Raw genomic sequence first — 26,233 nt, 5'->3', positions numbered from 1 at the left:
CAGGTAGTCATCCTAGTGGCCATACGCGAAACGCTGATCTTCTGACCGATTGGGCCGCAGGAGACGGGAAGTCGGAAAGGGTGTACTCGTATATTATCTGCCAATGACTGCTCGCTGAAACGATGTTTTCATTGATATGCCAATGATTGGCAAGAACAATCGAGTTCCAACACTGTGGCCACAATTACCTCCTCAATGGATGTTATAGACATAGGGTAACATTTACTGTCGGAAAACGTCGTCCAAATGGTAGAACAATGCCGCAGTCATCCGTCACTAAAGATGACAGAGATGGACGGACAACACAATCATTTATCACACCCGATCGCTGGGTTATGCAGTAGGAATAACTCGGGACCAACATTTGTTCAGTGATTGTCACCAGTCTGGCAATCACCGTGGCTTTGTATCCCGACAGTCGGGACATTCCACCCAGTGCACTGGACTGCTTGACGTCATTTCATTGATCTATTGCGGTAATCGGGTCTTCCCGGCTGTCACGCCACTCCGTCTCTCATTTAATACACGCCGTCAGAACCGATATCAAAATTAGACGGTTGATCTAGTTATCAGGCTCTGAAACTGAGCTGAAATCAAACGAATTACTTCTAAAAAAGCACGTGTTATATTTCCACAACTTACATGTTAGCATGGCACACAAGCGAATTCGGTATCACAGGACTTTCCGCTACTGAGCCGAGGATCCTACGCTGCTGAGACGCCCTTACACCACACTCGGCAGCCGTAACATCTCCACCAGGACTCCCCAGCCCTTTACCGGTCACAGCCGCGATATCCCGGTGTCGGGCCGGGCCGCTCCCACTGCCGGTCGGTGGAGGAACGGTCCCAGCGGGGCACTGACCGGCCAGAGCGTGCCGCGGAGCAGCATTGACCGGTCACAGCGGGTCACTGATCACCGACCCATCACAGTGGGTTACTGACCGATCACAAAGCGTCACTGGCCGGTCACATCGGGTCAGTGACCGACCGATTACAGCGGGCTACTGACCGTTCACTGCGGGTAACTAACAGACCGATCACAGCGGGTCATTGACCGGTCACAGCGGTCACTGACCGGTCACAGTACTTCAATGGCCGGTCACACCGGGTCACTGACCACCAACTGGTCACAGGCGGTTACTGACCGGTCACAACGCCTCCATGGCTGGTCACAGCACCTCACTAACCGTCCCTCTCCTATCACAGCGCGTCGGTGTCGGGCCGGTAGCAGGCGGCCAGGTCGCTGACCGGTCACAGCTGGGTCACTGACCGGTCACAGCGAACCCTCTCCTATTACAGGGCGTCCGTGTCGGGCCGGTAGCAGGCGGCCAGGTCGCTGAGACGCTCACGGACCTCACTGAAGTCGTCCGCCTCTAGGCCGCCGGCGGCGAACCGGTGGAACTTGGACACGTTGTAGCGGCCGACGATGGCGCCCAGGGAGGCCAGGCACTCGCCGGCCGAGCGAGACGAGACCAGAGAGCCGGCCGCCGGTGCCGACGACACCGCTGAGGGACCGGGGAGGGCAGGGGAGTTACACAGGGCGACTGACGACGGCCGGAGGACAGACCCGGGTACACCGAGGGTGGGATTTCGTACATCGGAGGACAGTCAGTGAGGGTGACAAATGGCAAAAGAAGCAGACAGTGCATGAAATCATACACGCTGAAAATGTCTGCATTGCTATCATAAACATTGAACGATGTCGATACAAAAGCTCACAACACTAGCATGCCAAAATACACAAAATATACATGCACTACCTACACGCTGTGATTGTATTTGTGTGTATGTGTGTGTGTGTGCGCAATACGCTGCAGTAAATTACCTGAAATAAGGACGTTCTACCTAGGACCTGTATTACTCTGATCTACCTAAAAAGTAAGCTGATCAAAAACAGACCTCGAAAGAACGCTCGAGCATTTCTAAGTAGATTTTAGGACTAAAGTACGTATCGCTAAAGTACGTAGGACAAAAGTACGTATGCAAATGTTCGTACGCAAATATACGTAGGCGATTAAGTTCGTATGCCAAAAGTACGTACGCAAATGTTCGTACGCAAAAGTACGTATGCAAAAGTACGTAGTGTATAAAGTACGTATGTCAAAAGTACGTACGCAAATGTTCGTACGCAAAAGTACGTATGAAAAGTACGTAGTGCATAAAGTGCGTATGCCAAAAGTACGTACGCAAATGTTCGTACGCAAAAGTACGTATGCAAAAGTACGTAGTGTAAAATGTACGTATGACAAAAGTACGTACGCAAATGTTCGTACGCAAAAGTTCGTATGCAAAAGTACGTAGTGTATAAAGTACGTATGCCAAAAGTACGTACGCAAATGTTCGTACGCAAAAGTACGTATGCAAAAGTACGTAGTGTATACAGTACGTATGCCAAAAGTACGTACGCAAATGTTCGTACGCAAAAGTTCGTATGCAAAAGTACGCAGTGTAAAAAGTACGTATGCCAAAAGTACGCACGGTTCGTATGCCAAAGTACGTAGTGTATAAAGTACGTATGCTAGAAGTAGGGTATAGTAGTGTAAGTTGAGCCACTTTTTCTTTATTGCTGCTCTGTTGCCATACTACAGGGAACTCATGATAAATTCATATACCAAATAATATAGCTTTGTCCATTTCGCCCATTTACTCATCGAGAAATTTTGCTATGCCTTGTAACAAATGCTCATTAAAAAAAAAGAATAAGAAAGGTATTACACATTGATCAACTTAACCCAAGGGTGGGGTACGTACTTAATACCCTACGTACATTTGCTATACGTACTTTTGTCCGTGACGTACTTTTGTCCACACGTAGGGTAGACCGGGGCAAGTCGCCCCGCCGAGGTAAACAGCCTCACCGATGTTTCTCGGAACTGGCAGGGTTCTCTCTTCTGTTAACCCGGCCGGGCCCGGAGGGTAATTCCAACCACCGCACACTGGTCGGAAACGCTCCAGCGAGAGGCCAGCGGCCTTTCCGCAAAAGTTTTTTGCTTGTTATTCCACAACTAGTGAAGCAAACTTCATAAAACTTTGCATACCTTCTCTGTCATATGTAATCTATCATTTGGATGTCAAGCACTAAATATGTGACGTGAATTTGTTAAGTTATGACGTCATAATTGAGTATAATACAGGATCTAGCACCACTTTAAGTCAACAAGGGAAATTGGGGGCTGCTATTCGGGCACCGGGAATGGTTTCATGCACTTCTTGCAAGGTCCAGTGCTTGACTTAAGCATTGTTGACTTTGCGTGACGTCATTTATGACGTCACTAAGGCCATATAAGTTTTTCGTCAATAACTCCTGATCAGATGGAGCTAGAGAGTCGGGAAAGCCACCATTGGACTCAGGAAGACCTGCCGAATCGAATGATATGCAATATGACCTCATTCAACCATTTTCGTGACCTGAGGGGCTCCGATCTGACCTTGACCCGAGGTTAACACCTTAAGTTGAGTTCACCCGAACACCAAGTATAGCATTCAACGCGCCTGAGCTAGACAAACACGATGATGCCAAAATCGCGGCAGTGCGACCATTTTTGGTAAAGTAATTAACCTAAAACCGAACCCGTGCCTTGTGGCACTTACCTGACCTAAGAGGTCACTGGCTGACCTAAGACCTTAAAATCGGGTAGCACCTGATTTTTGCGTCTTATAACGGCACACAAGCTTTTTTTCCGCCAGGCTCTAGCTCAATTAGAGGCGAAACGGCGAGGGAGTTGTACCAACCCTCCCCGGTCAATATAGAAAACCAATCGGTCCGGCCCGGGGTAAATACCGGAATTGTGATCTAATGTAACTAAAGACGGCCCAAGGTAACCCGACGTCAGTGACAGGCGTCCTATATTTGCAGCGTCTTATATTCACGAAGGTTTCAATTTCCACTTTCTTCAGCCGAGTGATGGTTGTCAATAGCTGATAGCAAGGCTCTCTAAATACAAGCCGTAATCGCCACGCAATATGTGGAAGGCTTTTGATGTCAATACATCAACATAAATGCATACATAAAACGCGCTTTTCACAAAATTCATAAACTCAAGCGCATCTGTTTTTAATGACCAGTCAACTACGCATGGATGCGTGCAGGCCACACAGGTCAGCGTAAGCCGGGCGCGGCGGCCGAGCCGAAACTGGGGCGGGGCGGGCGGTAGTTGGGTAGGAAGAGCGGCTCCTGCAAATTTTGCGCAAATATGCGCAGTTAGCTTTTATGTTGCCCTGGTGTAAATTTAAATCCTACTTCATCTCACAAAAAATCAGAGTGGAACTAGATGGGACTACCTGTTGTTTCCTTACCTAAACTTTGCAGTTATATTCCAGAATCACTGTAGGAGAGCCTTCATAAAAAGCTATAGTACATCTTAGTTAGGGATTTAGTATGCCAAAAATTTTGCACTGACCAGTCGGCAACTTCATAACGAACATTTTGATGCATAATATGTGGGATTTCAATTTGGTGTCTATCAGCAATAAGACTCTGAATATCCGGCTCAAGAAACCTCTTGCTCCGCGTCAGTTTCCGAGTTCTGGGATACCCCATCTTCGGGGGCTGATTACAGTTATTTTTGGTCACCCGGATTAGTTTTTTGGCCTAAGTATAATAATTTGATCAATTTCAAATCGATCTATATAAAAAATAATCCGAAACTCCGGAATCGCCCGTGGCCTCTCGTCAGGGCGTTTCCGACCAGTGTGCACCGCAGCCCGGGGAGGGGAGTTTTTCGCCCCCCTGTCTAACTCCGTAAATAAGAGAGCTACGCAAACAAAGGCGATACCAAACGAAAGGTCCTTACGAGACGCTTCTAAAGCACCTAAATTTTTTGACCTCAGGCCAATTTTCAAGGTCAGAGGTCAAGGTCAAAGGCAAAAACCGGCACATGTGTAGTGATCTCAAAGTGAGCGTACTAGAGGACGGCAGGATGCATGAAACCGGTAACATTGGGTGTCAAACGAAAGAAGAGAATCTGAGAATTCCGAAAATGTGCTCAACATCAAAGGTCAAGGTCAAGGTCATGCTCAAAATTGACCTCAAACTTACACTTTTTCGTACATCTTGTGTGTCAACTTCCAAGATGTTTTGAAATGTTTTGAGGCTTATCAGGTCCCTATTTGTGGTTCATCTTACGATACAAGGCTGCTAAAAGGTCAAGGTCACAGAAGAGAGTCCTTGCTAGAGGCTATTTCACTGATTCAAGTTAGTAATAATAAATAAGACAATTTTGCAATCCGGAGGCTCTAAATAAAGGCTTAGAGGAAAATAGATGCCAGATTCGTGATCAGCGGGTACGAATCCATCATAAACGACTTTTGATGTGTCAATGTCAACCAAAAGTCATTCGAGGTCACATGAGGTCAACATAAAACTTACCTTTTTCCAAACAAAATATATATCATTCGACGCGGCTTGACAAGACAAATGCGATGATACCACTGCCGTAGCTCTAGGACCTTTTTTGTCGAAGTTATTTGCGAAAAACTAAAACCACAGCTCGGGGTCGTTGACCTGACCTCTGATCTCAGGTCACTAAAACTATTTTTGTATTTTTGTCTAGGTCAAATGCTACACAACCGTGCTTGTAATTTGTCTTTATCTTTAAAACTCTATTTTTAGCAGCTATTTGAAGTTCGCGTCTGTGACACCGAAGTTCGCCGTGCAGGGGTCTAGAAAAATCGACTTTGTGACGGCATCAATGGGGCTAGGTCCAATTTTTTTACTTCAGATGATGTCAAATTGATGGGAGAAAAGGTACCTAAAGTTTTGCTTTCCTATCCCTAAGCGTTCGGGAGCTATCGCAAATATTCGCCAGGAAGGGGGGGGGGCGAAAAACGCTCCCCCCGGGCCCGCGAGGGCTAATCTAGTGTATGGGGCTTCTTGCCTCAGGCCGTGGGGCGTTTTGCCCTGGGGTTGGGGCAAAATGTCCCATTTGCAGTTGCTTCACAAAGCACTTCCTAGCTGGGAGTCCGATCATAAGTGAATGAATTTGAGCGATGGAATTTAGAGTAAAATGTCCAAAGAACACATTGAGCACAAATTTGGCCTTCCAGGTGATGTGAGACAAAAGTAGGTACCTATGTAGCAAAATAAATTATCTGGGGCGTCTTGCCCAAGGCTACCCTACTTTATACCCTACGTACATTTGCTATACGTAGGCTTTTGTACGTGACGTATTTTTGTCCATACGTACTTCTGCGATACGTACTTTTGTCCGTGACGTACTTTTGTCCATTATACGTACTTTTTACCCTACGTACATTAGCTATACGTACTTTTGTCCGTGACGTACTTTTGTCCATACGTACTTTATACCCTACGTACTTCTGCGATACGTACTTTTGTCCCTGACGTACTTTTGTCCATACGTACTTTATACAGTACGTACTTCTGCGATACGTACTTTTGTCCCAGACGTACTTTTGTCCATACGTACTTTATACTGTACGTACTTCTGCGATACGTACTTTTGTCCTTGACGTACTTTTGTCCATACGTACTTTATATCGTACGTACTTCTGCGATACGTACTTTTGTCCCTGACGTACTTTTGTCCATACGTACTTTATACTGTACGTACTTCTGCGATACGTACTTAAATGCTACGTACTTTTGCTTACGTACTTTTGTCCTACGTACTTTAGCGATACGTACTTTTGTCCGTAACCCTTCTAAGTAACTGGGAAGTTAGTAATTCCCCGCGTCTATCTGATTTCCCTGAGGCATCGCCCTGTCAGGAGGGCCTGATCAAAGAAATCCCATTGGCAGTACTGAGAACGGTAAACGGCAATAAACGCTGCCTGAACGTCAGAATGGATATTCTAAAATTCATACATTGACGGGCGAGCGACAAAACTTTTCATTTACCCTGTGTTTTTGTCAAATTGCCTTCGTTGTTATCGCCGACAAACATGTTCGATTGGAAGAGAGCCCGAAACAATGTTCGCTTTGAAATGATAGGTATTGCTACGATATGATTGATAATTCTGAAAACCAACTATAAAAACTGGACGCGATAGTTACTGAAATGCTTTTACGCATACTCTACTTCCAAGCACTACCTACCCATACCGAAACATGACATATGAAACACGGCGGTTATAGAGCCGCAAATCCATCAGTTCATCGTCCGCTGTCAATACCTCAGCATCTGGAGCCTCGCCACCACTTACGCTACATCACCACCCGTCTCCTCCCTCAGTTGCCACACTCCTCACCTGTGGCGGTGGCCTGTCGGGGTCGGACCAGCCCGTCCGGACCGACATCAGCCGTAAACAGGGAAGGGAACGGCGCGGCCGTCCTCAGCGGCTCCCGCAGCCGGCAGGCCAGCTGGCGGCCCGGCCACCGCACCACCGCCTCCTGCCACGGGTCACTGTCGGACCTGTGGACAGAGGGCACGGGTCACAGGTGACGGTGGGTTCCAGATGCACAGGTCATAGGTCAGGGATTATTGTCGGCCGTAGGCACAAGGCACCGGTCACAACCCACTGCTAGTCGTGCAGTCACTCGTCATGGGTCAGCTGCCGGTACTAAAGTCACAGGTCACGGGTCAGGTGCCAGTCCTGCAGTCACCAGCTAGGTGCCGGGTCTGGAGTTGCCGGTCACGAGTCTGTGGCACTGGGGTCACAGGTCATGGAGCGTGTGTCACCGTTCACCTGGAGCCACCAGCCGGCTCTCACAGGTCGCTGAACTTCTGTCACTGCTCAGGCGATTCCCGGAACTGGTGCCACGGGTCTCAGGTGAGCTGTAGCGGCCGGCGAGTTCCGCCCGGATGTGCCGCGCGCCGGCCGCCGGTGCGGACTCCGCCCGGCCCACCGACAGAGTACCGGAGGCGGGCTCAAATGGCACCAGCCCGTCTCGGTATGAAAAGGCAGCCGCTCGGCGGCAATACTCCCCAGTGCATACCGCGGAGACTTCCGAGGTTTCGCACACGGCTCCAAAGGTCAGAACCTTTTCAGTGGCGAGCTGAGAAGGCGGATTTCCCGACGGCGAGGGAAATCGGGTGTGGCAACCGTCACACCTAATATTAACGGGCCCCGGCAGCCATCCATCACCACCCACTTTGGTTGCTTCACCAGTGACATCGCCTATTATGTTAGTCCATCCCGAAAGGAAAATATTCGAAACAATGTGAATGAAGAGCGTAACTACGATCAAATGATGCAGTTAAAGAAAGATGCAGCTTAGATGATGATGATTGGGTTTTGTGGCATGTCCAACCTAAGATGTATACAAATGCTCCAAAATGCATCAAACTGTTCGCGAGATAATTTTTTTTGTTTAATTGGGTTAGGACCATTCGGTCCGACAAGACCAGTTCAGAGCCGGAAGGATGATAGGATTTAGGGGGAGACATTGGTCTGGGCAGGCACCCTAGTGAGTCACCGGGGCTGAGCCCGTCCAGAGGACAGGCCACCCAGCCCCAAGGCACTCACTGCACCCAGCGACGGGGGTGTGCTCCCTCGGGAGCAGCGGAGCCGCTCCAAGAGAGCAGCCCGCATGAGATGAGAATTGCCTGTCCAGAGTTGCCTGTCAGAGTTGCCGCATGAGAGTTGCCTGTTCAGCCCGGACTGAGGGTTGCGGCGTGGAGGAGAAGGATTTGATTGTCCCTACGATGGAAACGACGGATGGGTTGGTGGAGAGATAAAATCGACGCTGGGATGCATCGTATGCGGCCAAGTCTTCTTGGACAGTTTCCAGTCTTGAGCCGTCGAAAACCTAGGCTGCACTCGAAAGGAGATAAGTATTTTTGCATACGTAATCCATTGATGATGACCAGTACCTACCAATTGCCAAAAAGTCAAGACCAGATCCACTACAAGTCAAGAGAGATAAACAACGTACAATTTTCAAAGAGATAAAATTGTTTTGAAGTTGGTGGTTGATTTTACTTTTCGTATGAAGTTCAGCAATGCCTTTTGATTTACTCAATATATATATATATATATATATATATATATATATATATATATATATATATATATATATATATATATATATATATATATATATATATATATATATATATATAATTTAATTATATATATATATAATTTATATATATAATTATATATATAATTATATAAATTATATATATATAATTTAATTATATATATATATATATATATATATATATATATATATATATATATATATATATATATATATATATATATATATATGTATATATACGACACATATTTTCAGCTTTTGACGTCCTGGGTACCAAACAGAGCTTTTCCGTCACTCACCTGGTCTGTTGTTCTGGCACACCCCGCAGCACGGCGCAGCCGCTCCACACGTCCGGCCCGGTCCCGGCAGCGGGCGCCGGCACCCCGGGCGTCAGACTCTGCAGCCGCAGACTCCCGGCGTCCAGCCAGTCTGCCAGCCGGTCCCCGGGGCCGACACCCAGCGGCAGGGCCAGCCCGGCGGCGGCCACCGTCCGACCGCGGCCCGTCAGAGCCGCGGTCACCTCGTACAGCGGCACCGGGCCCTGCTTCCGCCGCCACGGCGCGGTGACCGTGTCTAGCGCGGCGGCCAGCAGCGCACTGCCCTCGTACGACGCCCCGCCGTACTCGAGGTGCTCGAACTGTCTCAGAGAGGGCGGGACGAGCGGCGCCGACCAGCGCTCCTGGACAGAGAGCGGCACGGACAGGGCAGCCAGCCGTCCGCCGGCGTCCAGCGTCAGCGCGGCGTTCACCGTACGGTGGACGATCTGCGGCAGCGTCAGCCGCGCCGGCGCCGGCGGCTGCAGCGGTACCAGCAGCGCCGGCCGCCGCGGGTACTCGTCACTGAGGTGGGCGAGCGCACCGGCCGCCACGCCGCCGAACCCGTCACACCCGTCCGACAGCACGTGGAACCCCTGCGGCACGGCGGGGGGGGGGGAGAGGGTTATACACTGTCACACCCGTCCGACAGCACGTGGAACCCCTGCGGCACAGCGGGGGGGGGGGGGGAGAGGTTATACACTGTCACACCCGTCCGACAGCACGTGGAATCCCTGCGGCACAGCGTAGGGAGGGGTAGTTCCGTCAGTGAAACAGAAACAGACCAAGGAATCCTCACTGACCTGATAGTAACTGAAGAATGTCTAACGACGATTAGGGGTCCGTCACATGTAAAGAACGGCGGACAAGCTGTTGTACGCATATAATGACGCTGATTTATGTAAAATGTACGAACTGCAAACGTGATTAGTTCACGCCGCTAAGATGTGAATACGAATGGCGAGACTGAAGAGGTACGGAGGATACGTGTCTAGGGCGTGCAGTTGAACTTACTGCTAGGTGATCGCACTCCTCGGCGTAAGCTCTCAGGCGATCTTCAAAGCAGTCACGAAAATCCTCTCGCGAATACTGGGCCTCGCCGTAGCTGTAAACAATCGTTCCGCGATCAATGCCTGCCCAGTGTCCACTGATACGACTTTTGTCAAATCATTACAAAGCTCAATAGCTGTCATTCATAGACTCTTACTGAGTTAGCCAGGGCCGGCGGCCACCATTACTCACCCGAACACGTCGAACGGGTCGCTGGCGTTATCGTGCAGGTGCTCGGTGAGTATGTGCACGCTCCAGGGGTGCAGGTGAGTGCCCAGGAAGTCGGACCACACCTTCACCGCCACGTCTGGACTGGCGGGCTCGTCAGACTCCGCCTTGTCGCCGTCCGGCTCTGCTCTGATCTCAGGCGTCTCCGCCGGCTGACCGTCTGCTGATCGGTGAAAAACATCAAAGTGATCTGTCAGGACACCAGAAAGCGAACAAGCAATGTTTACAGTCAACAGAGGATGATGACGATGAATGTAGATTTTCAGCCGCCCGACCTGCACAAGCATTCGGCACCAAACAGTTCCAAAGAGAGACACCCAGACCTTCCCTACCGGACACGGCACCCCCTGGCAGCTGACCGTGGGTCTGGCAGACGTCCTTCTCGCCGGCCGGGTCGCCGGCGCCGTCCAGCCGCTGCAGCAGGCCCGGCCGGCCGGGCTCCTGCTTGTGGCGCACCGTGTCGCCGTGCCAGAGCCGCTCGGTGGCGGCGGCCGCCGGCGGCGCCTCCTCTCCGTACAGACGGCCGCGCCGGCGCAGGCCGCCCAGGCTGCCGCGCAGGTCCACCGCCAGCAGCCGCGGCGTGAACGTGCTCTCCCGCTGCTCGGCACGGCGTCCGGTCAGACAGACGGAAACGGAGCCACAGGTACAAGGAGGGGGTGGGAACGGAGAGGGAGCAGAAAAAAATATGAGAACGTCAAGCATGATAATATTCACCTTGAAAACCAACTTCAAAAACACAATTCATTACATCTAGGTATCCTAAGCTGTCATCAATGTTATGGTCAGCGCTGATCTTTAAATGTTCTTTTCATGAGCTAGCAACATTCCAAAACAAGAATAACTGCAGTGAGTAGGGATTAAAAAGGGTAGAAATACCTGAAATGTTTCTCCTTCACGAAATAAGACGCCATGGTCGATTTCTACTTTAGCAGTTGGATCATAAACAAATGATGACTCTTGAATGTTCCACCAATGAGTGCCAACAAAGTTGGCATAATGACCTGTCTGCAGAGTTATGATCTCTGGAGTGTGAGAACCCATTCTGGAAGCAAATCAGTTGCTGACAGGCAAATCTCCCTGCAACAAAAAATGAGTCAACATTTGGATGCTTATTGGCCTTTCACTTCATCTTGGTCAGTGTCCAGATGACAGTGGAAATGTTGCATAAACACTGAAACTGAAAGACCTTACCTAATATCTGCCCAACTAGAAGTGTGGTAGACTGCAGAGTGTATACTGTATGCATTAGTATGTGTGAGCCTGGGGGACTCAGGTTTTTTGCCCTAGAACTTTGACATATTCTGAGACAAAACGTGTAACCTCATGACATCACAAACCTTTCTAGACTTGCAAGGCTAATTTTGCATGTTATTCAAACAGCTACTGAAAACAGCAGTTTGGAAACATGTTACATGGTTGTGCAGCATAGCAGACTTTGAATAGAGATAGGGGGAACTTAAAGTTTTGGTGACCTGGGGTCAGGTCAGCTACATCTATTTATTTATTAAGCCGGAGCGTCACTATCCAAAATGGGTTTCCCTTTCACTCCCATCAATCTACCTGTCCAATTCATATAGGTGAAGCAGGAAACCTACCTGGTGAGTTGACCAGGTGAGTGAGGTTTTTGTTATTGTTATCCTTATTTTCTACTGTAGCATTTACTATAAGAAACTTGAAAAATGAACATCGGATATCAATAATAACACAGTCCATCGTGCCATTCGTAATGTTACTATGCAGCCTTTAGTTATTCCAGTCCATCCAGTCATAACTGTAACTGCAAGTAGGTAAGTCCTTGATTGCGATGCTTATCACTAATTGTTTGTTATGGTGTGTAGCCTAGTACTGCTCCAATTAAGTTGTTACTTCATATTAAGCCAGCAGTTGCAGCTCTTTAGAAAACTCACACAGATACCAACAAGTGGGATTATATCAAAATTCCATACCCAAGGCTCTGTCACATCATTCACTGCGCAACTCTTTCCACTCTGGTTTTGGGCGGTCACTGCGTCGTGTCTAACCACGTTGACTCCCTAGCAATGCAAGTCACCGTAAACAGCGGTTTGCATGGAGAGCCGTTTTTAATTTTTGCGAATAGCTGTGAAAACGCAAACTTCGCTGACCATTGGTTAATAGGTGCTTAAAAAGGTTTGTGACCCGAAAAAATGAGATTTAGAACAAAATTAAACGTTACAACTGCGCAGTTTTTGATTGAAAAAGAGCTACCATATAATTTGCTTCCATATTTCCTGCCCATGGCAAGTTGAAGTAATCTTGCATGGCGATGTGCGCATAAACAACGGGGAATGACGTGTAGTAACGGTGTTAGGATATGGCAAGGGATACGGCTTGTGTTGATATTATCTCAGTTTGTGTGGTTTATGTTAATTTTCAGATCAGTCATTTTTCGCTGTTAATTGGTTATCTATATAGCAATTTACCCGCGCCGTTTCCCTTTTGAAACGGTCGATAGTCTGAACGTTGGCAAGGCTTTCACTTCCCATGAAAAATTCCGAAATTTAGCTCATCAGTCATCACATACCTATATCTGACTAGCTCATGTGTATTTTTATTTCAGATTCTTTACTCTGATGTTTGTTGGTCTGGTCCTGGTGAGGAGTTGTAGATGCAATAAAAATAGACAGGAAAGTTCCCTATTGTCTATCCCCAACTGAAATGGAAACAGAAAGAAAACCAGTCATAACATGTAAGTATGATCCCTACACGATCAAGAGCCCATCCTGGCAATAACATATCAGCATTCTACTGCCAAAACAAAAAATGAAGCATGTTCGCATATCAAATTGATTAGAGAATTGTCATGTTCTAGGTAGATATCAATCTGAATGGTCTTTGTGTGCACTCAGCCAGGAATTGTTTTAAAATAACTGAATGCCCCAGAGGTGCAGCACATCCTCGTTTCCTGACTCCCTCCTGTCTGCCGCAGACGCCGGCAAGCTGAGAGTGTTCCAGCAGTTGCAGAACGGCCCCTGACGCCTCCCCTGTCCCCCACAGACGCCGGGGAGCCGGCGGTGTTCCAGCTGCTGCAGTACAGCAGTGTCCCTGACGCCTCCCCTGTCCCCCACAGACGCCGGGGAGCCGGCAGTGTTCCAGCAGCTGCAGAACGGCCCCTGACGCCTCCCCTGTCCCCCGCAGACGCCGGGGAGCCGGCGGTGTTCCAGCAGTTGCAGAACGGCCTGGTGCATGGCCTGCCACAGGAGTCGGTCGAGTGGCGCCGCAGCTACGGCCGCGCGCCGCGCCACGTCACCCTGGAGGCCAGCTTCGAGCCGTTCTCGGAGGCCACGCTGGTGGACGACATGAGCACGCTGGTGCGGCGGCCGTGCCTGCACACCTTCTGGACCGACTGTCCGGTAAGCGGGGACTGAATGTTTGGTGAGAGCGGACACTGATCTGTGAGCAGGGGTCGATTTTACGGTGAGCGGCGGTGACTCGTAAATTTCCTGCTAACGAGTATCGGCTGTCCTGGGAGAGGGGACTGATAACTGAATGTTCTGTGAGAGATAAGACGGGTCGTTCGATAGTCGATTAGAGGAGGCCAACTGTACGGTGAGAGGGGAGAAACTGTGCGGTGAGAGGGGACTGAATGTCCGTTGAGTATGGAATGAACTTCCGGTGAGCTGAGACCGGATGTCCGGTGAACGGGGTCTGACTGTCTGATAAGCAGTTCTGACTGCCCCCCAAAAGGGACCATCGCACGGTGAGTTATGGCTGATGGACTGTGGCAGTCAACATTTGGGAACCGATGATAAACGTCATCCGGGTTGTCATTGTGCTGGGACGTCGATCGCAGACAAGAAAATGTGCCGCTTTTCGTTTCCGTGACACTCTCCCACGCTCGAGTCAGCTAGTTTTCCTCTGAATATTTTGCGGCTAACAAATGCACTTTTTGTTGCATCTTACCTCACTTGTTGTTACTTGATTTTTGCATTCTTCCATTCTGCTTTTTATTCATTAATTTATAGTTCATTAATCGTTTCCTTTTGTATTTCATATCATGCTCAGTGGCCAATTTTTAACTTTTGTACCCGATGCTCGCTCATCGTACATAATACTGTTACAAAAAAACAGGTTAGCATTTATTGCTTTCACATCGAAGACTCATAGCAGCAAGATAACCACACATAAACTAGTACGTAGCTGGTTCCCTTTCTTTTTCGCTTCCCCAAAAATCCCCCTTTTTCCGTCGCGTCGATTTACAATTAATAAATTATGCGTCCGTCGCGAGAGAAAATCCCGCAGCACCTTTCGCGGCGGATATTTGCAACAATACGTCAACTGTCTCCCCGCCCTCGTCAGGACATTGAGACGTACAAGTCCAGCACGCGCGAGTCGCTACAGTCGTGGCTGGCCCAGCTGCGGCAGCACAATGTGGTCGACTGGCTGGTGGTGGTGGTCGAGTCGGCAGAGGCGCGCAGCAAGACCAACAAGCTGCTGCCGCGCTCCTCGGTCCTCGACAAGGTCAAGGCCGACATCAACAGCAAACACGGAGACCGGTCAGTGGCGTGCAGCCGCGGAATCAGTAAACGTTCGTGAATCTGTATCATGGTCGAAAGTGACTTGACTGATGAGCGGGTTGACCGTGATGCCGAGATATAATCGAGAAACCAGTGAATAAGGACCAATTTTAACGTTCTCTCTACCTATTTCTCTCACGGCCCCCTCCGCTCCCCTACGGGCTAACCTCATGTAACTAGGACGGTTAGTTCCCCGGTGTCTCACGTGTTCCCTCTCTGAGGTCGTTGTTCTGCAGGTGTATCACGCTGCTGGACCCCTCCAAATCGGACTCCCGCTCGGCCGGCTCCCTGCACAGCCTGCTGACCAAGCTGCGGCACTTCCTGCTGATCGGCTTTAACCGGGTGTTGGTGCGGTTTGAGGATTCCATGCGCAGCCAGCGTGAGTGGCCGGCGAGCGGTGGTGGCGGGGGACCGTGGCTGCTCTATAACTGCCAGATGTTCAGATTTCATCAGTCAGTCAGCTTATCAGTTATACAATTATTGACTCGTGCAAAAATTTGAAACTTACAGTAAATCGTTTGCCTTTAAAGTCGTTTCGATTTCTGACTGTCTTGGATAGTCCTTATACGATTCACTGATATGAGCACCTACAAACTTGCCCTCAATCGTCGTTTTTCCTCACCTCTTGTTTCCCTCTCCGCAGGCGAGAAGCGCACTTCGAGCGACTGGAGTTTCTGCCGGTACTTTCCGCTGCAGGAGGAGCTGGCGTTTGTGTTCGGACAGCTGGGCCTCTGTGACGAAGCGCTCGTGCAGTATGATGAGCTGGATGCCCTCTTTACGCAGTTCATACTCAACTCGTGCGCTGGAGGTCAGTTGAACACTCACTGGTTTGCCAGAACACCCGGCATCCGTGATGCTGTTCACGTTTTGCAGTAGGTAATATGATTCGAGTTAGCTTATTGTAATTTGGTTTTGTTTGTGGCGAGGATAAGGAGGAACTTTAATTTGGGCACTGCCACTATTTGGTCCTTGATTATTGGCCAACCAATGCATCCACAAGTTGTAAATTCATGAATCGAATATGAATATTATTTCCGAGGTATACATTCTTCTCGAACCGCCTTCCCTAAACGACAGCTGCATTGCTCAAGATCCTGTGTGTCTCCCCCTCTGTGTATTTATAACAGACACTCCGCGCTGGCTGGAGACGTTCTCCCAGCCGGTCCAGGGCTGGCAGGGACTGGCCGTAGTGTTACCCTCTGACCAATATCTCCCTCTCTGTGTATAACAGACACGCCGCGCTGGCTGGAGACGTTCTCCCAGCCTGTCCAGGGCTGGCAGGGACTGGCTGCTGTGGTACCCACAGTGACCAATGTCTCCCCTCTGTGTATAACAGACACTCCGCGCTGGCTGGAGACGTTCTCCCAGCCTGTCCAGGGCTGGCAGGGACTGGCCGTAGTGGTACCCACAGTGACCAATGTCTCCCCTCTGTGTATAACAGACACTCCGCGCTGGCTGGAGACGTTCTCCCAGCCGGTCCAGGGCTGGCAGGGACTGGCCGTAGTGGTACCCACAGTGACCAATGTCTCCCCTCTGTGTATAACAGACACACCGCGCTGGCTGGAGACGTTCTCCCAGCCGGTCCAGGGCTGGCAGGGACTGGCCGTAGTGGTACCCACAGTGACCAATGTCTCCCCTCTGTGTATAACAGACACGCCGCGCTGGCTGGAGACGTTCTCGCAGCCGGTCCAGGGCTGGCAGGGATTGGCTGTTCCTGCCAGCTGCTCGGAGGAGATGCGGAACGCCCTCTGCAATCGAGAGATGTCCCTGCTCGCCTTCAGGTACGACGCGCAGTCTAGCTGAATGTGTTCGTAAGTGACTACATCGTACACGGCGGCGGCGGATTATTTAGGATTTATGTTGATGTAGGATTTATGATTTATGTTTAGGATTATTTAGGATTACTCGTAAGGGAGGCTGATCAGTATAATGGTGCGTGGGTGTAAGGTTGGAAATGCGGGACAGCAATGGTGAACAGCTGATTGATCTCGGGACTCGGGAGTGTTTTGACTTTATATTTTGGAACATCACTGGAGGTAATTGATTTGCTGTTTACGGAGCGAGCGAAGCGAGCGTAGTCTTTCCTTAGATTAACGGAAATTTCTGAGTATGAGCGGCCGGCCGGCCGGCCGGCCGGCCGTGGTCACGCTTTTGCGAGGCTTATATCTCAGCAACCACTTGACCGATTTACACGCGGTAATTTTTGTAGGGTAGCTTCATTCCTTCTACCAAGTATTGGACTATTCCCGATGCATGTGGGTGACCCCTTATGCACGTGCCACGTGCAAAACGAAGAGGTGTCACTTTTGTAATTGTTGCAATATCTCGGTAACTACTTGGCCGATTGCGCTGAAAGTTGGCATGTAGGTAGGCACCCACTAGGCACTGCATATACATGTGCCAGAGTTGGGGTGCTGCTGCACGTGCGCACGTGCAGGGGTCGTTTCCAGATCTCGAGAACGGCTGGACCGATTGCGCTCAAATTTGGTACACGGTTAGGGACCGGTTAGTAGGGTGCCGTGCACAAGTCCGTTAGGACCCATTTTGCACGTGCGCACGTGCAGGGTGCCGCTTCCAGATCTCGAGAACGGCTGGGCCGATTGTGCCCAAATTTGGCACATCGCTAGAGACCAGTTAGTAGGGTGCCGTGCACAAGTCAGTTGGAGGTACCCCCTCGCAATTTCGCACGTGCAAGGCCCACACTCGCTCGCTCCGTTAGTCGCCCCAAAAGGCGTTTTACTGGTTTTATCTACATGCAATGCGGCTGCCGTGTGTACAGCTCGTCGTTTTAGCCTGATAACCCCATCCGTTCTCTGTCTCAGGAACTACCTGTATGCGCGTCAGTGTGTTTTGCTGAAGAAGCTGGACCGGACCCCGGAGATCGCCCAGCGCACCATCACCTTCCTTTTCAATACCATCAACGAGCTCGGCCTCATGGGACTCGAGATCCAGCAAGGTAATGCATAATTGCATAACCAGCATCGGAAAAAATACTAATGTCATTTGATAATGAAGCATTGCTAACTAACAGCTAACCTCATAAGAACGAGAGACGACACTGATTTATATTTTCGTCTCACTGGAAATGATGTTTAGTTCTTTTATTTAGGACTCGATTTATACAGCTTAGATAGTGCCATACTGGTTCGTTGGGACATCCCCCCGTTCGTTATTTGATCTTTGCGCTCGCAGGCGGTGTGGCCTGCTGGGCGTTCATCGGTCGATCATTGTCCCACCTCTCACCCACTCACCTCGTGTCTTGCAGGCGGCATGGCGTGATGGGCATTCGTCAGCCTATCTCAGTATCCACCTCTCACCCCTGCACCCTGTGTCTCGATGGCGGCGTGGCCTGCTGGCCATCCGTCAGCAGATCATTGTCCACCTCTCACCCACTCACCTCGTGTCTCGCAGGCGGTGTGGCCTGCTGGGCGTTCGTCACCTGTATCAACGTGCTGGACATGTGTGCCGAGATTCCAGCCGACACGGCTGCCCAGCAGGGCATCGGCGTCCACACGGCCAGTCTGTACGACCAGGCGCGACTCAAGGTCCGTTCGCGGGGGGGGGGGGGCGCTGCAGGGGGGGGGGGAGGTACACGGCAAGCCTATACAACCAGGCACGACTCAAGGTCCGTCCGGGGGGGGGGGCGCTGCAGGGGGGGGGGGGATGCACACTGCCACCCGGTACGACCAGGCGCGACTCAAGGTCCGTCCGGGGGGGGGGGAGGGGTGCACACGGCCAGTCTGTACGACCAGGCGCGACTCAAGGTCCGTTCGTTGGTGACCTTGAGAACTCAAAGGACGGTGGGGATGCCCCGCCGGGGGGGGGGGGGGAGAATTTGCACAATGCACGTGCACTTAGACTCGAGTAGACTGGTGTTGATGGTAGGTGCATCTGCGGCTCTTAGCATTCCAGCTAGGACGTCATTTTCATGCGTGGTAGGTCCCTGACAAGTTTCAGTTACACAATTGACTGCCCGTGATTGTAAAGCAAGTATTTTATGACGGGCCACTTGGAACGAAACGCGGTTATTGGCTTGGGGGATATGGACCTCACACCAAATGAGCTGTTTGTCAGGGGTAGGTGCTCTCGGTGAGTGACTGATCTGTATTTACTCTCGGGTCACTGGTTTTATTGCCTACAGTTAACCTCACTCTAGCATCGTACTGGATGAGCTGTCTCACAGATTTGGTTTATTGTGCCGATATTTCTACCCACATATAGCCTGGAAGCTCGTGTGCTATAAGGCCCGTCTCTAAACTGCCAGTAGCAGCAGTTAGGCATTTTCTTAGAGCTGTGTTGGCTGCTGAAGTGTGTGTCCTGATTCTCGCTTGTGGTGCGTTTCCAACCGTCCCTGTTCGGCTGGCAGCTGTACAGTCTCGGAGAACTCTGCGGGCTGCTGCCGGGCGACGAGCCCACTTCCTCCCAGCTGCACCTGACCGTCACCCTGTCAGCCGGCATGGGAGACAACTCGCCGGCCGTCGAGAAACTCAAGGACGCCCTGGCCGGACACGACGCCTTCCAAAAGTGCTACCTGGTGAGCCAGACGAGCTATCCAATGATGTTGGAGTTAGGCTACCATTGATGGGTGCGCACGGCGCATGTGAAATATTCTGATTCATCACGAATTGGTTCGTCACGAATTCATTCTAATTGCGCATCAATAAAACGTCTCTTTCGGTCAATGATGTTAAGCGAACAGTAGACACACAATGGTCTGCTGGTCGCTTGTGGTATAGTACCGGCGTCGCTGACCTGCCCCCCCCCCGTCCTCCCCGCCCCTAGGAACTCTCCGAGCTGGCGATGGGTACCTACAAGCACATGGGTCGTCTGCGGCTGGCGCGGCTGGTCGGCCGTCAGCTGGCCACGTTCCACCTGCGGCTCGGCCAGGCCGCGCACGCCGCCTCGCTGCTGACGGACGCGCTGAAAACCTACCAGGAGGAGGGCTGGGGCCGGCTGGCCGCCCAGCTGCTGCTCCAGCTGGCGCACTGCTACCAGCTGATGGGCGACCGGCAGCGGTACACGCAGACCTGCGCCCTGGTGGCCGCCAGCGAGCACGTGCCGCACCAGACGCGGCTCGAGTTCACGGAGCGGCTGCGCGCGCCGGCGGCCGGCGCCGAGCCGCGGCTCACGCTGGCCGCCGAGGAGGTGGTGTCGGTGCGCGAGACGCGGCTGGCGGCGCCCGACTCGGAGCCCTACCCGGGCGCGCGGCTCGAGGTGCGCGTGACGGTCGAGAGCCGCCTGCCGGCGCCGGTGGCGCTGAGCCGCGCGCGCGCCGACCTGCAGCCGGCGCTGGCCGCCGAGCAGGTGAGCCGCAGCACCAGCTCGGCCAGCACCTCGAGCGCCGGCTCGGTGCGGCGCGGCGGCGTGGCGCGCCGGCCCAGCTCGCCGGCAGCCGCGGACGGGCCGGCGGCCGGCGGCGGCGAGCTCTGCCTGGAGCCGGCGCTCGAGTACAAACAGGACCGCAGTCTGAGCGCCGCCACGCTCGTCTGCCGCAACATGTTCAAGGTGCTGCGGCGCAAGGACAGCGGTCAGCCGGCGGCGCTGGCGCGGCCCAGCCACCTGCCGGCCGCCGCCTTCCAGCAGAGTCTGGAGGCGGCGGATGTGACGCTGCAGCCGGGCGCCACCGAGCTGGTGCTGTCTGCGCGCGTCCAGCAGCCGGGCACGTACGTGGTGCGCCACCTGCAGCTCAGCTGCCCGGCGCTCGACCTGACGCTCGACCTGGCCCGGCCGCTGCGCTTCGCCGTCAAGTCGTCTCCGCACCAGGTGTCGCTGAACAAGTCAGCCGGTGACCTGCTGGCCGGCACCGTGCAGCCGATGACGCTGCAGATCGTGTGCGGCAGCGAGCCGCTGCCGGGCCCCTCGGCGGTTCGCCTGCAGTGCTCGCGTGGCCTGTCGGTGCGCGCCGCTGACGGTGACCCGGCGGCGCCCTGGAGCGACGAGCTGCAGCTGCACGTGCCGCCGCTGGAGGCGTTCCAAAGCGCCCGGCTGCCCGTCTCGATGCTGTCGCAGCTGGCGCACGTCAAGGACGGCGTCAGCGTGGTACACAAGGTGAGTCACACTCGACCGGGGCGGCTGCTGATTGATAAGGGACTTGCTTATGTCGCTCCGGCAGCACTCTAACGTGAGTAACGGGAATCCGTGCATAATCCTGTATTGGGAAAATAAGTTGAGATAGATTCATTTTAGGGCAAGTTTTATAGCTTTTGCCATTTCCATGGTGTGCTTGTTTTATTATGGTATATATTTCTCTTTTAGAAAACATTGTGTAACTTATCAGTGTCTTGAGGTCAGCTAAGCTGTTGTGTGAAATGTGAATTTTTGACCATCCTTGATTTCAGGTGGACATTATCTGTCCGTGGAGCGCGGCGCCGGTCGAGGCCGAGCTGCACTTCCTCTTGCCGTTCTCTGCCGCCTTCAAGGTGCACACGTCCAACGTTAGGAAATTCCTACAGGTAACGTCTGCCGGCATCACCAGGTGTGGGACACGTGTTTTACCTGGACATCGGTGATGAATTTCGGATATTACGCCAAAGTTGTCATTACACCGTTATTGAAGCGTACAGTCACCGAATGCGCCCGAAAAATGGCAAAAATGTCGAAGGTCGAATGTCGTGTCGTGTCGAATGTCGGAGTATTATTAAATAAACACAAAGTCAGCTTTGCTATAAAGTCAGCTTATAGTGAGTGTTGCTACGGAATGCTTGAAGTGCTGACTTTCCTGGCCCGCGAATGCCGTTCTTTTGACTGACCGTACTTCTGTTGTCAATCCGTCTGTCTGACCGTCTGCCCGTTCGTCCTCCCGTCCGTCCATCCATAGACCACTATAGACCAGGTATATAGTGGTCTATGGTCCATCTGACTGTGTGACTGTCTATGTGAATCCTGTCCCCACCTTACTACTTACGTCCGCCCACCTAGCTGCCTTGACTGTCCGACGTGTATTTGTGTGTCTTGTCTGCCTCCATCCCGTCCCCTTTCCCCAGTCTGATTCCTTGTCGTCCGCCCGCCTGACTGTCTTGACTGTCCGTGCCGCGGCATGTGGCTCCCTGGTGACAATGTACGGTCTCTGTGTGTCTGACTGATAATCCGTGCCCGTGCAGGTGGTGATGCACGGACTAAACACGGCCGAGTTCGAGCTGACCCGGCCGGCGCTCACCGTCGTAAACGACGCGCCCGTAGAGCTGACGCCGCTCAACGAGACGGCCGAGACACTGGTGAGACATGAGTCAGGGCCGAGAAACATTGGTGAGACATCAGTTGGGGAAGAGGCAATGGTGAGACACAGGCGAGACATGAGTCTGGGGGGGGGGGGGGGGGCCGGGACATTGGTGGGACATGACCGACGGGCAGTGTGGTGAGACATGAGTCAGCTGGAGAAGGGGCACTGGTGAGGCAGGACTGACGGGAAGAGACACTGGTGAAGCATCACTGTCAGGGAGAGACATTGGCGAAACGGGACTGACTATCATAAAAAACATTGTGGGACGGGCATGTTACAGGCGATGGTTAGTCATGACCCCGACAAGTTACGTTGATGATTCATGTCCCACCAGGAGAGACACTTATGAAGCATGACTGAGAAAAAGGACAATAGCGATGCATGTCTTAGCGTTTGCTTGTCGGGGGTGTGTCGAATATCCAATGTCAAAGAGAATCAGCTATTACGTCATTGTAGACGTGATATTAGCCCAACCTTGCCCCCCAAAACAGCGTGAAATGAGACTATCGTTACTTTGGGAGATGATGCAATGCTGGTTCCCAATGACAGGTGGTGTCCAGTGTTCACCGAGACGATCGTGTCGTCCATGTGGGAGCCGATGTGACGCTGCTCCCCACGACAGGTGGTGTCCAGCGAGACGAGCGTCTCGTACATGTGTGAGATGGTGCTGTTGATCTGACCTCGACCCCACGACAGGTGGTGTCCAGCGAGACGAGCGTCTCGTACATGTGGGAGATGGTGCTGTCCAAGGAGACGCCGCCGGTCCGCAGTCAGTTCAGCGTCGAGTACCGCGCCGTTGACGCCGAGACCAGGCAGCGCTTCAAGTTCGACTTCACCGTCTCCGACTACCGGGTGAGGGCCGGGCTACTGAGACAAACATTGTAGACACTTTGCGGCGCTGAATTCTGGATCAGATTTGACGGTGTGACTGACATTGTTTGGCTCACTAAATATAGCGTTTTGTTCTGAGTTGATGTTTATATTGTTTTTATGTGAGCTGCTAACTTCATGTGGTCGCGTCATTTTTCGCACTTATGCCCGTACTATCTACCTTTCCCTTCGCAGTAAATTACAGTACATACGTGTTTATCTCCCTGGCACAGACTCTGCTGAGTGTGACGTGTCGGATGGAGCCGCTGAAGGGCGCCGAGTTCTGCCGCTCCGGCTCCATCTGCCAGCTGCACGTGACGGTGGCGCAGGAGGACGGCACCGCCGAGCTGCGAGCCGTCATGTACGAGGTGCTGGCCGACCAGAACATGTGGGCCATCTGCGGACGCAGCTCAGGTCAGTAGGTGATAGGGGTAACGGGGTAACGTGTGGGCCGTCTGCGGACGCAGCTCAGGTCAGTGGGTAACGGGGTAACGGGGTAACATGCGGGCCGTCTGCGGACGGAGCTCAGGTCAGTGGGTAACGGGGTAACATGTGGGCCGTCTGCGGACGCAGCTCAGGTCAGTGGGTAACGGGGTAACATGTGGGCCGTCTGCGGACGCAGCTCAGGTCAGTCAGGATGGGGTAACGGGGTAACAGGTGGGCCATCTGCGGACGCAGCTCAGGTCAGTCAGGATGGGGTAACGGGGTAACAAGTGGGCCGTCTGCGGACGGAGCTCAGGTCAGTGGATGGTGGGGTAACGGGGGTAATGAGAGGGGAACCGTCTGAGCCAGCCGCTAGCAGAGTGTATAATATAGAGGGGTAACTGGGGTAACGGAGAGGGAAATGTGTTTCTCTTTCTCTTCAGAGGCAGAAACATATATTAGTGGTGATGATAATGGTAGGTAGACTAGGTACCATGTCATTAGCACTGGAAAGTTTCTTGCAGGTTGCTAAAGTGCTTTACTTTCTTGGCATTTTGCGCTGATAACTTTATGACGTATGTTCTGGTGAGTTGGTGTCCGACTTTCCGGCGTGCCCTGTGTACTCACCGGCGCGTTGCGGTGCGCCCTGTATCGGCAGGAGTGCTGGACATGGGTCCGGACACGCGTCACGTGCTGCAGCTGGAGGTGATGCCTCTGACGGGCGGATTCCTGCCGCTGCCCACCGTCCGACTCAGCCGCTACATCCCGGCCAACAAAGGTAGGGGACTAATGGGCATGGACCAGTCACTGTCCGACTCAGTCGTTACATCCCCGCCAACAAGGGTAAGGGACTAAGGGGCAAGGACCAGTCACTGTCCGACTCAGCCGCTACATCCCGGCCAACAAAGGTAAGGGAAGGGGCAAGGACCACTCACTGTCCGACTCAGTCGCTACATCCCGGCCAACAAAGGTAAGGGACTAAGGGGCAAGGACCAGTCACTGTCCGACTCAGTCGCTACATCCCCGCCAACAAAGGTAAGGAACTAAGGGGCATGGACCAGTCACTGTCCGACCCAGTCGCTACATCCCCGCCAACAATTAAGGTAAGGGACTAAGGGGCATCATGGACCAGTCACTGTCCGACTCAGTCGCTACATCCCGGCCAACAAGGGTAAGGGACTAAGGGGCATCATGGACCAGTCACTGTCCGACTCAGCCGCTACATCCCGGCCAACAAGGGTAAGGCGCGTGATATGGACTGCCCATGGTCCTGCATCCCGATCAACAGGGGTAAAGGGCGTGATATAGACCACCCACGGTCGACTTGCATCCCGAACAACATGAGTGAGGCCTACGCCAGGCGCAATATGGGACTCGAGGTGCTCGATTACTGCTCGAGGACCTCGCTGACCCATCCCCTCTCCCTCCCTCAGAATGTGTGGAGGACCGTGCGCCCACACTCTCCCTTCCTCCTCAATTTGTCGAGGGCCGATCACCCCTCCCTCCCTCCCCATGCAGAGTGGGGAGGGAGGGCCGTGCGCTGACCACGTTCGCCCTCCCCCCTCAGAGAGCACCGAGGGCCGCGCGCTGGTCACGGGCTCCAGCCTGCCGCGCCTGGAGCCGTTCGCCGCCGGCCAGGTGTACAGCGCCTCGCGGGGTCAGCAGGTGCACGTGCTGGCCACCAGCGCGCCCGGACTGGCCGACCGATCCGCCGACGTGTCGCTCTCGTAAGGCGATACCCCACTGCCGACCACGCGACCGACAGGCCGGGCTCGGCTGGTGTGAGTGGACCCGCGCCGGTGGAGGGTAAGACTGGATCAACGAGGCTCCGGTGACGATAATTACAGTGGGCTTCCACGCCGTAACTTGTGCGAGGAACGTCCTGAGTAAATACTTTGAGAGAATCTATCATCAAATATGTATATTTTCTGTTATAGGCGGAATGGCTATATTCTGAGTATGGCTGTATTATGGTGAGATACTCGTACTGTGCTGTATGCTCTATTTCCGTACAAATGCCTTTGACTGCTGTTGTGTTGATTTTATTAGCTAAAAGCTATTGCTATATTTATTTCTTGCTGCTCGCCGGGAGCGTGCGGACGTATGATGTGTCTCGTTATTATCTGTCTGGTCCACATAATGAATGTGTGAGCGATCTGCGGAGAATAAGACAGCTCTACTAGATGGGACTTCTGAGCTACACGGTTGTTTCCAGACTAGTTGTTACGGTGCTTGCCGATCTATAATATATCCTTGTTATGTTTCTGTACCGCATCCCCTTATGTTTCCGGTGGACTGGACAAGGCCTCATGTATGGGTCGTCCATGAGTTCCGCCAATGACAGTCTGGCCTTATATGTCGGGATGGTGGGACGGGACAGCGCCGGCCACCGAAGCCATCCCTCCGGCACTCTAGGTGATCGGATGGACCTTGGGACTGTGCGGAAAACAAGCGAGCATGTACAGGAATAGTTATTACTATTTTTATAATGTTACCATGTTGGTGGAAGCACATTTATCATGACAAAATAAACGAATGTCTGTCCGCCGTCCGGATCTTTGGACTTGAGGCTTTGATTTGTGTCGGAGATCTACTTTTCTTTTCACCGTTGCTTTGTTCTTTTGTGACATTTGGCCCCGCTGGTGTAAAA

At 52.2% G+C, this 26,233-nt stretch overlaps 2 protein-coding genes across 3 annotated transcripts; one reads left to right on the top strand and one right to left on the bottom strand.

Moving 5' to 3' along the window:
• Nucleotides 1-606: 606 nt before the first annotated feature.
• On the bottom strand, nucleotides 607-12,581 carry LOC122381613 (protein misato homolog 1-like). Of its 2 annotated transcripts, none has more exons than XM_043366005.1 (8): nucleotides 12,483-12,581; nucleotides 11,413-11,613; nucleotides 10,896-11,133; nucleotides 10,501-10,699; nucleotides 10,273-10,363; nucleotides 9,244-9,854; nucleotides 7,210-7,373; nucleotides 607-1,505 (listed from the first exon to the last, which is right to left on the bottom strand). In XM_043366005.1, exons 2-8 carry the CDS (start codon nucleotides 11,575-11,577, stop codon nucleotides 1,294-1,296), a joined length of 1,680 nt encoding a protein of 559 aa, XP_043221940.1. In that variant the 5' UTR covers nucleotides 11,578-11,613; nucleotides 12,483-12,581; the 3' UTR covers nucleotides 607-1,293. The 2 variants fall into 2 exon arrangements, with proteins under 2 accessions (XP_043221940.1, XP_043221941.1); XM_043366006.1 differs by having other exon boundaries at nucleotides 10,501-10,696; nucleotides 12,483-12,568.
• Nucleotides 12,582-13,119: 538 nt separating this feature from the next.
• Nucleotides 13,120-26,144, top strand: LOC122381612 (trafficking protein particle complex subunit 10-like). Its single transcript, XM_043366004.1, has 16 exons — nucleotides 13,120-13,243; nucleotides 13,693-13,907; nucleotides 14,854-15,050; nucleotides 15,308-15,450; nucleotides 15,715-15,879; nucleotides 16,723-16,852; nucleotides 17,894-18,027; nucleotides 18,483-18,616; nucleotides 19,438-19,605; nucleotides 19,854-21,119; nucleotides 21,410-21,523; nucleotides 22,172-22,285; nucleotides 22,987-23,142; nucleotides 23,394-23,574; nucleotides 24,242-24,361; nucleotides 25,151-26,144. The coding sequence occupies exons 1-16, from the start codon at nucleotides 13,213-13,215 to the stop codon at nucleotides 25,312-25,314; spliced, it is 3,432 nt and encodes a 1,143-aa protein (XP_043221939.1). The 5' UTR covers nucleotides 13,120-13,212; the 3' UTR covers nucleotides 25,315-26,144.
• The last annotated feature ends 89 nt before the right edge of the window (nucleotides 26,145-26,233 follow it).

This window comes from Amphibalanus amphitrite, unplaced genomic scaffold (assembly GCF_019059575.1).
Source record: "Amphibalanus amphitrite isolate SeventyFive unplaced genomic scaffold, NRLGWU_Aamphi_draft 000123F_arrow, whole genome shotgun sequence".
NCBI lineage: Eukaryota > Metazoa > Arthropoda > Thecostraca > Balanomorpha > Balanidae > Amphibalanus > Amphibalanus amphitrite.
Note: the sequence above shows the minus strand (reverse complement) of the source record. Positions and strands in the feature narration are given on the sequence as shown.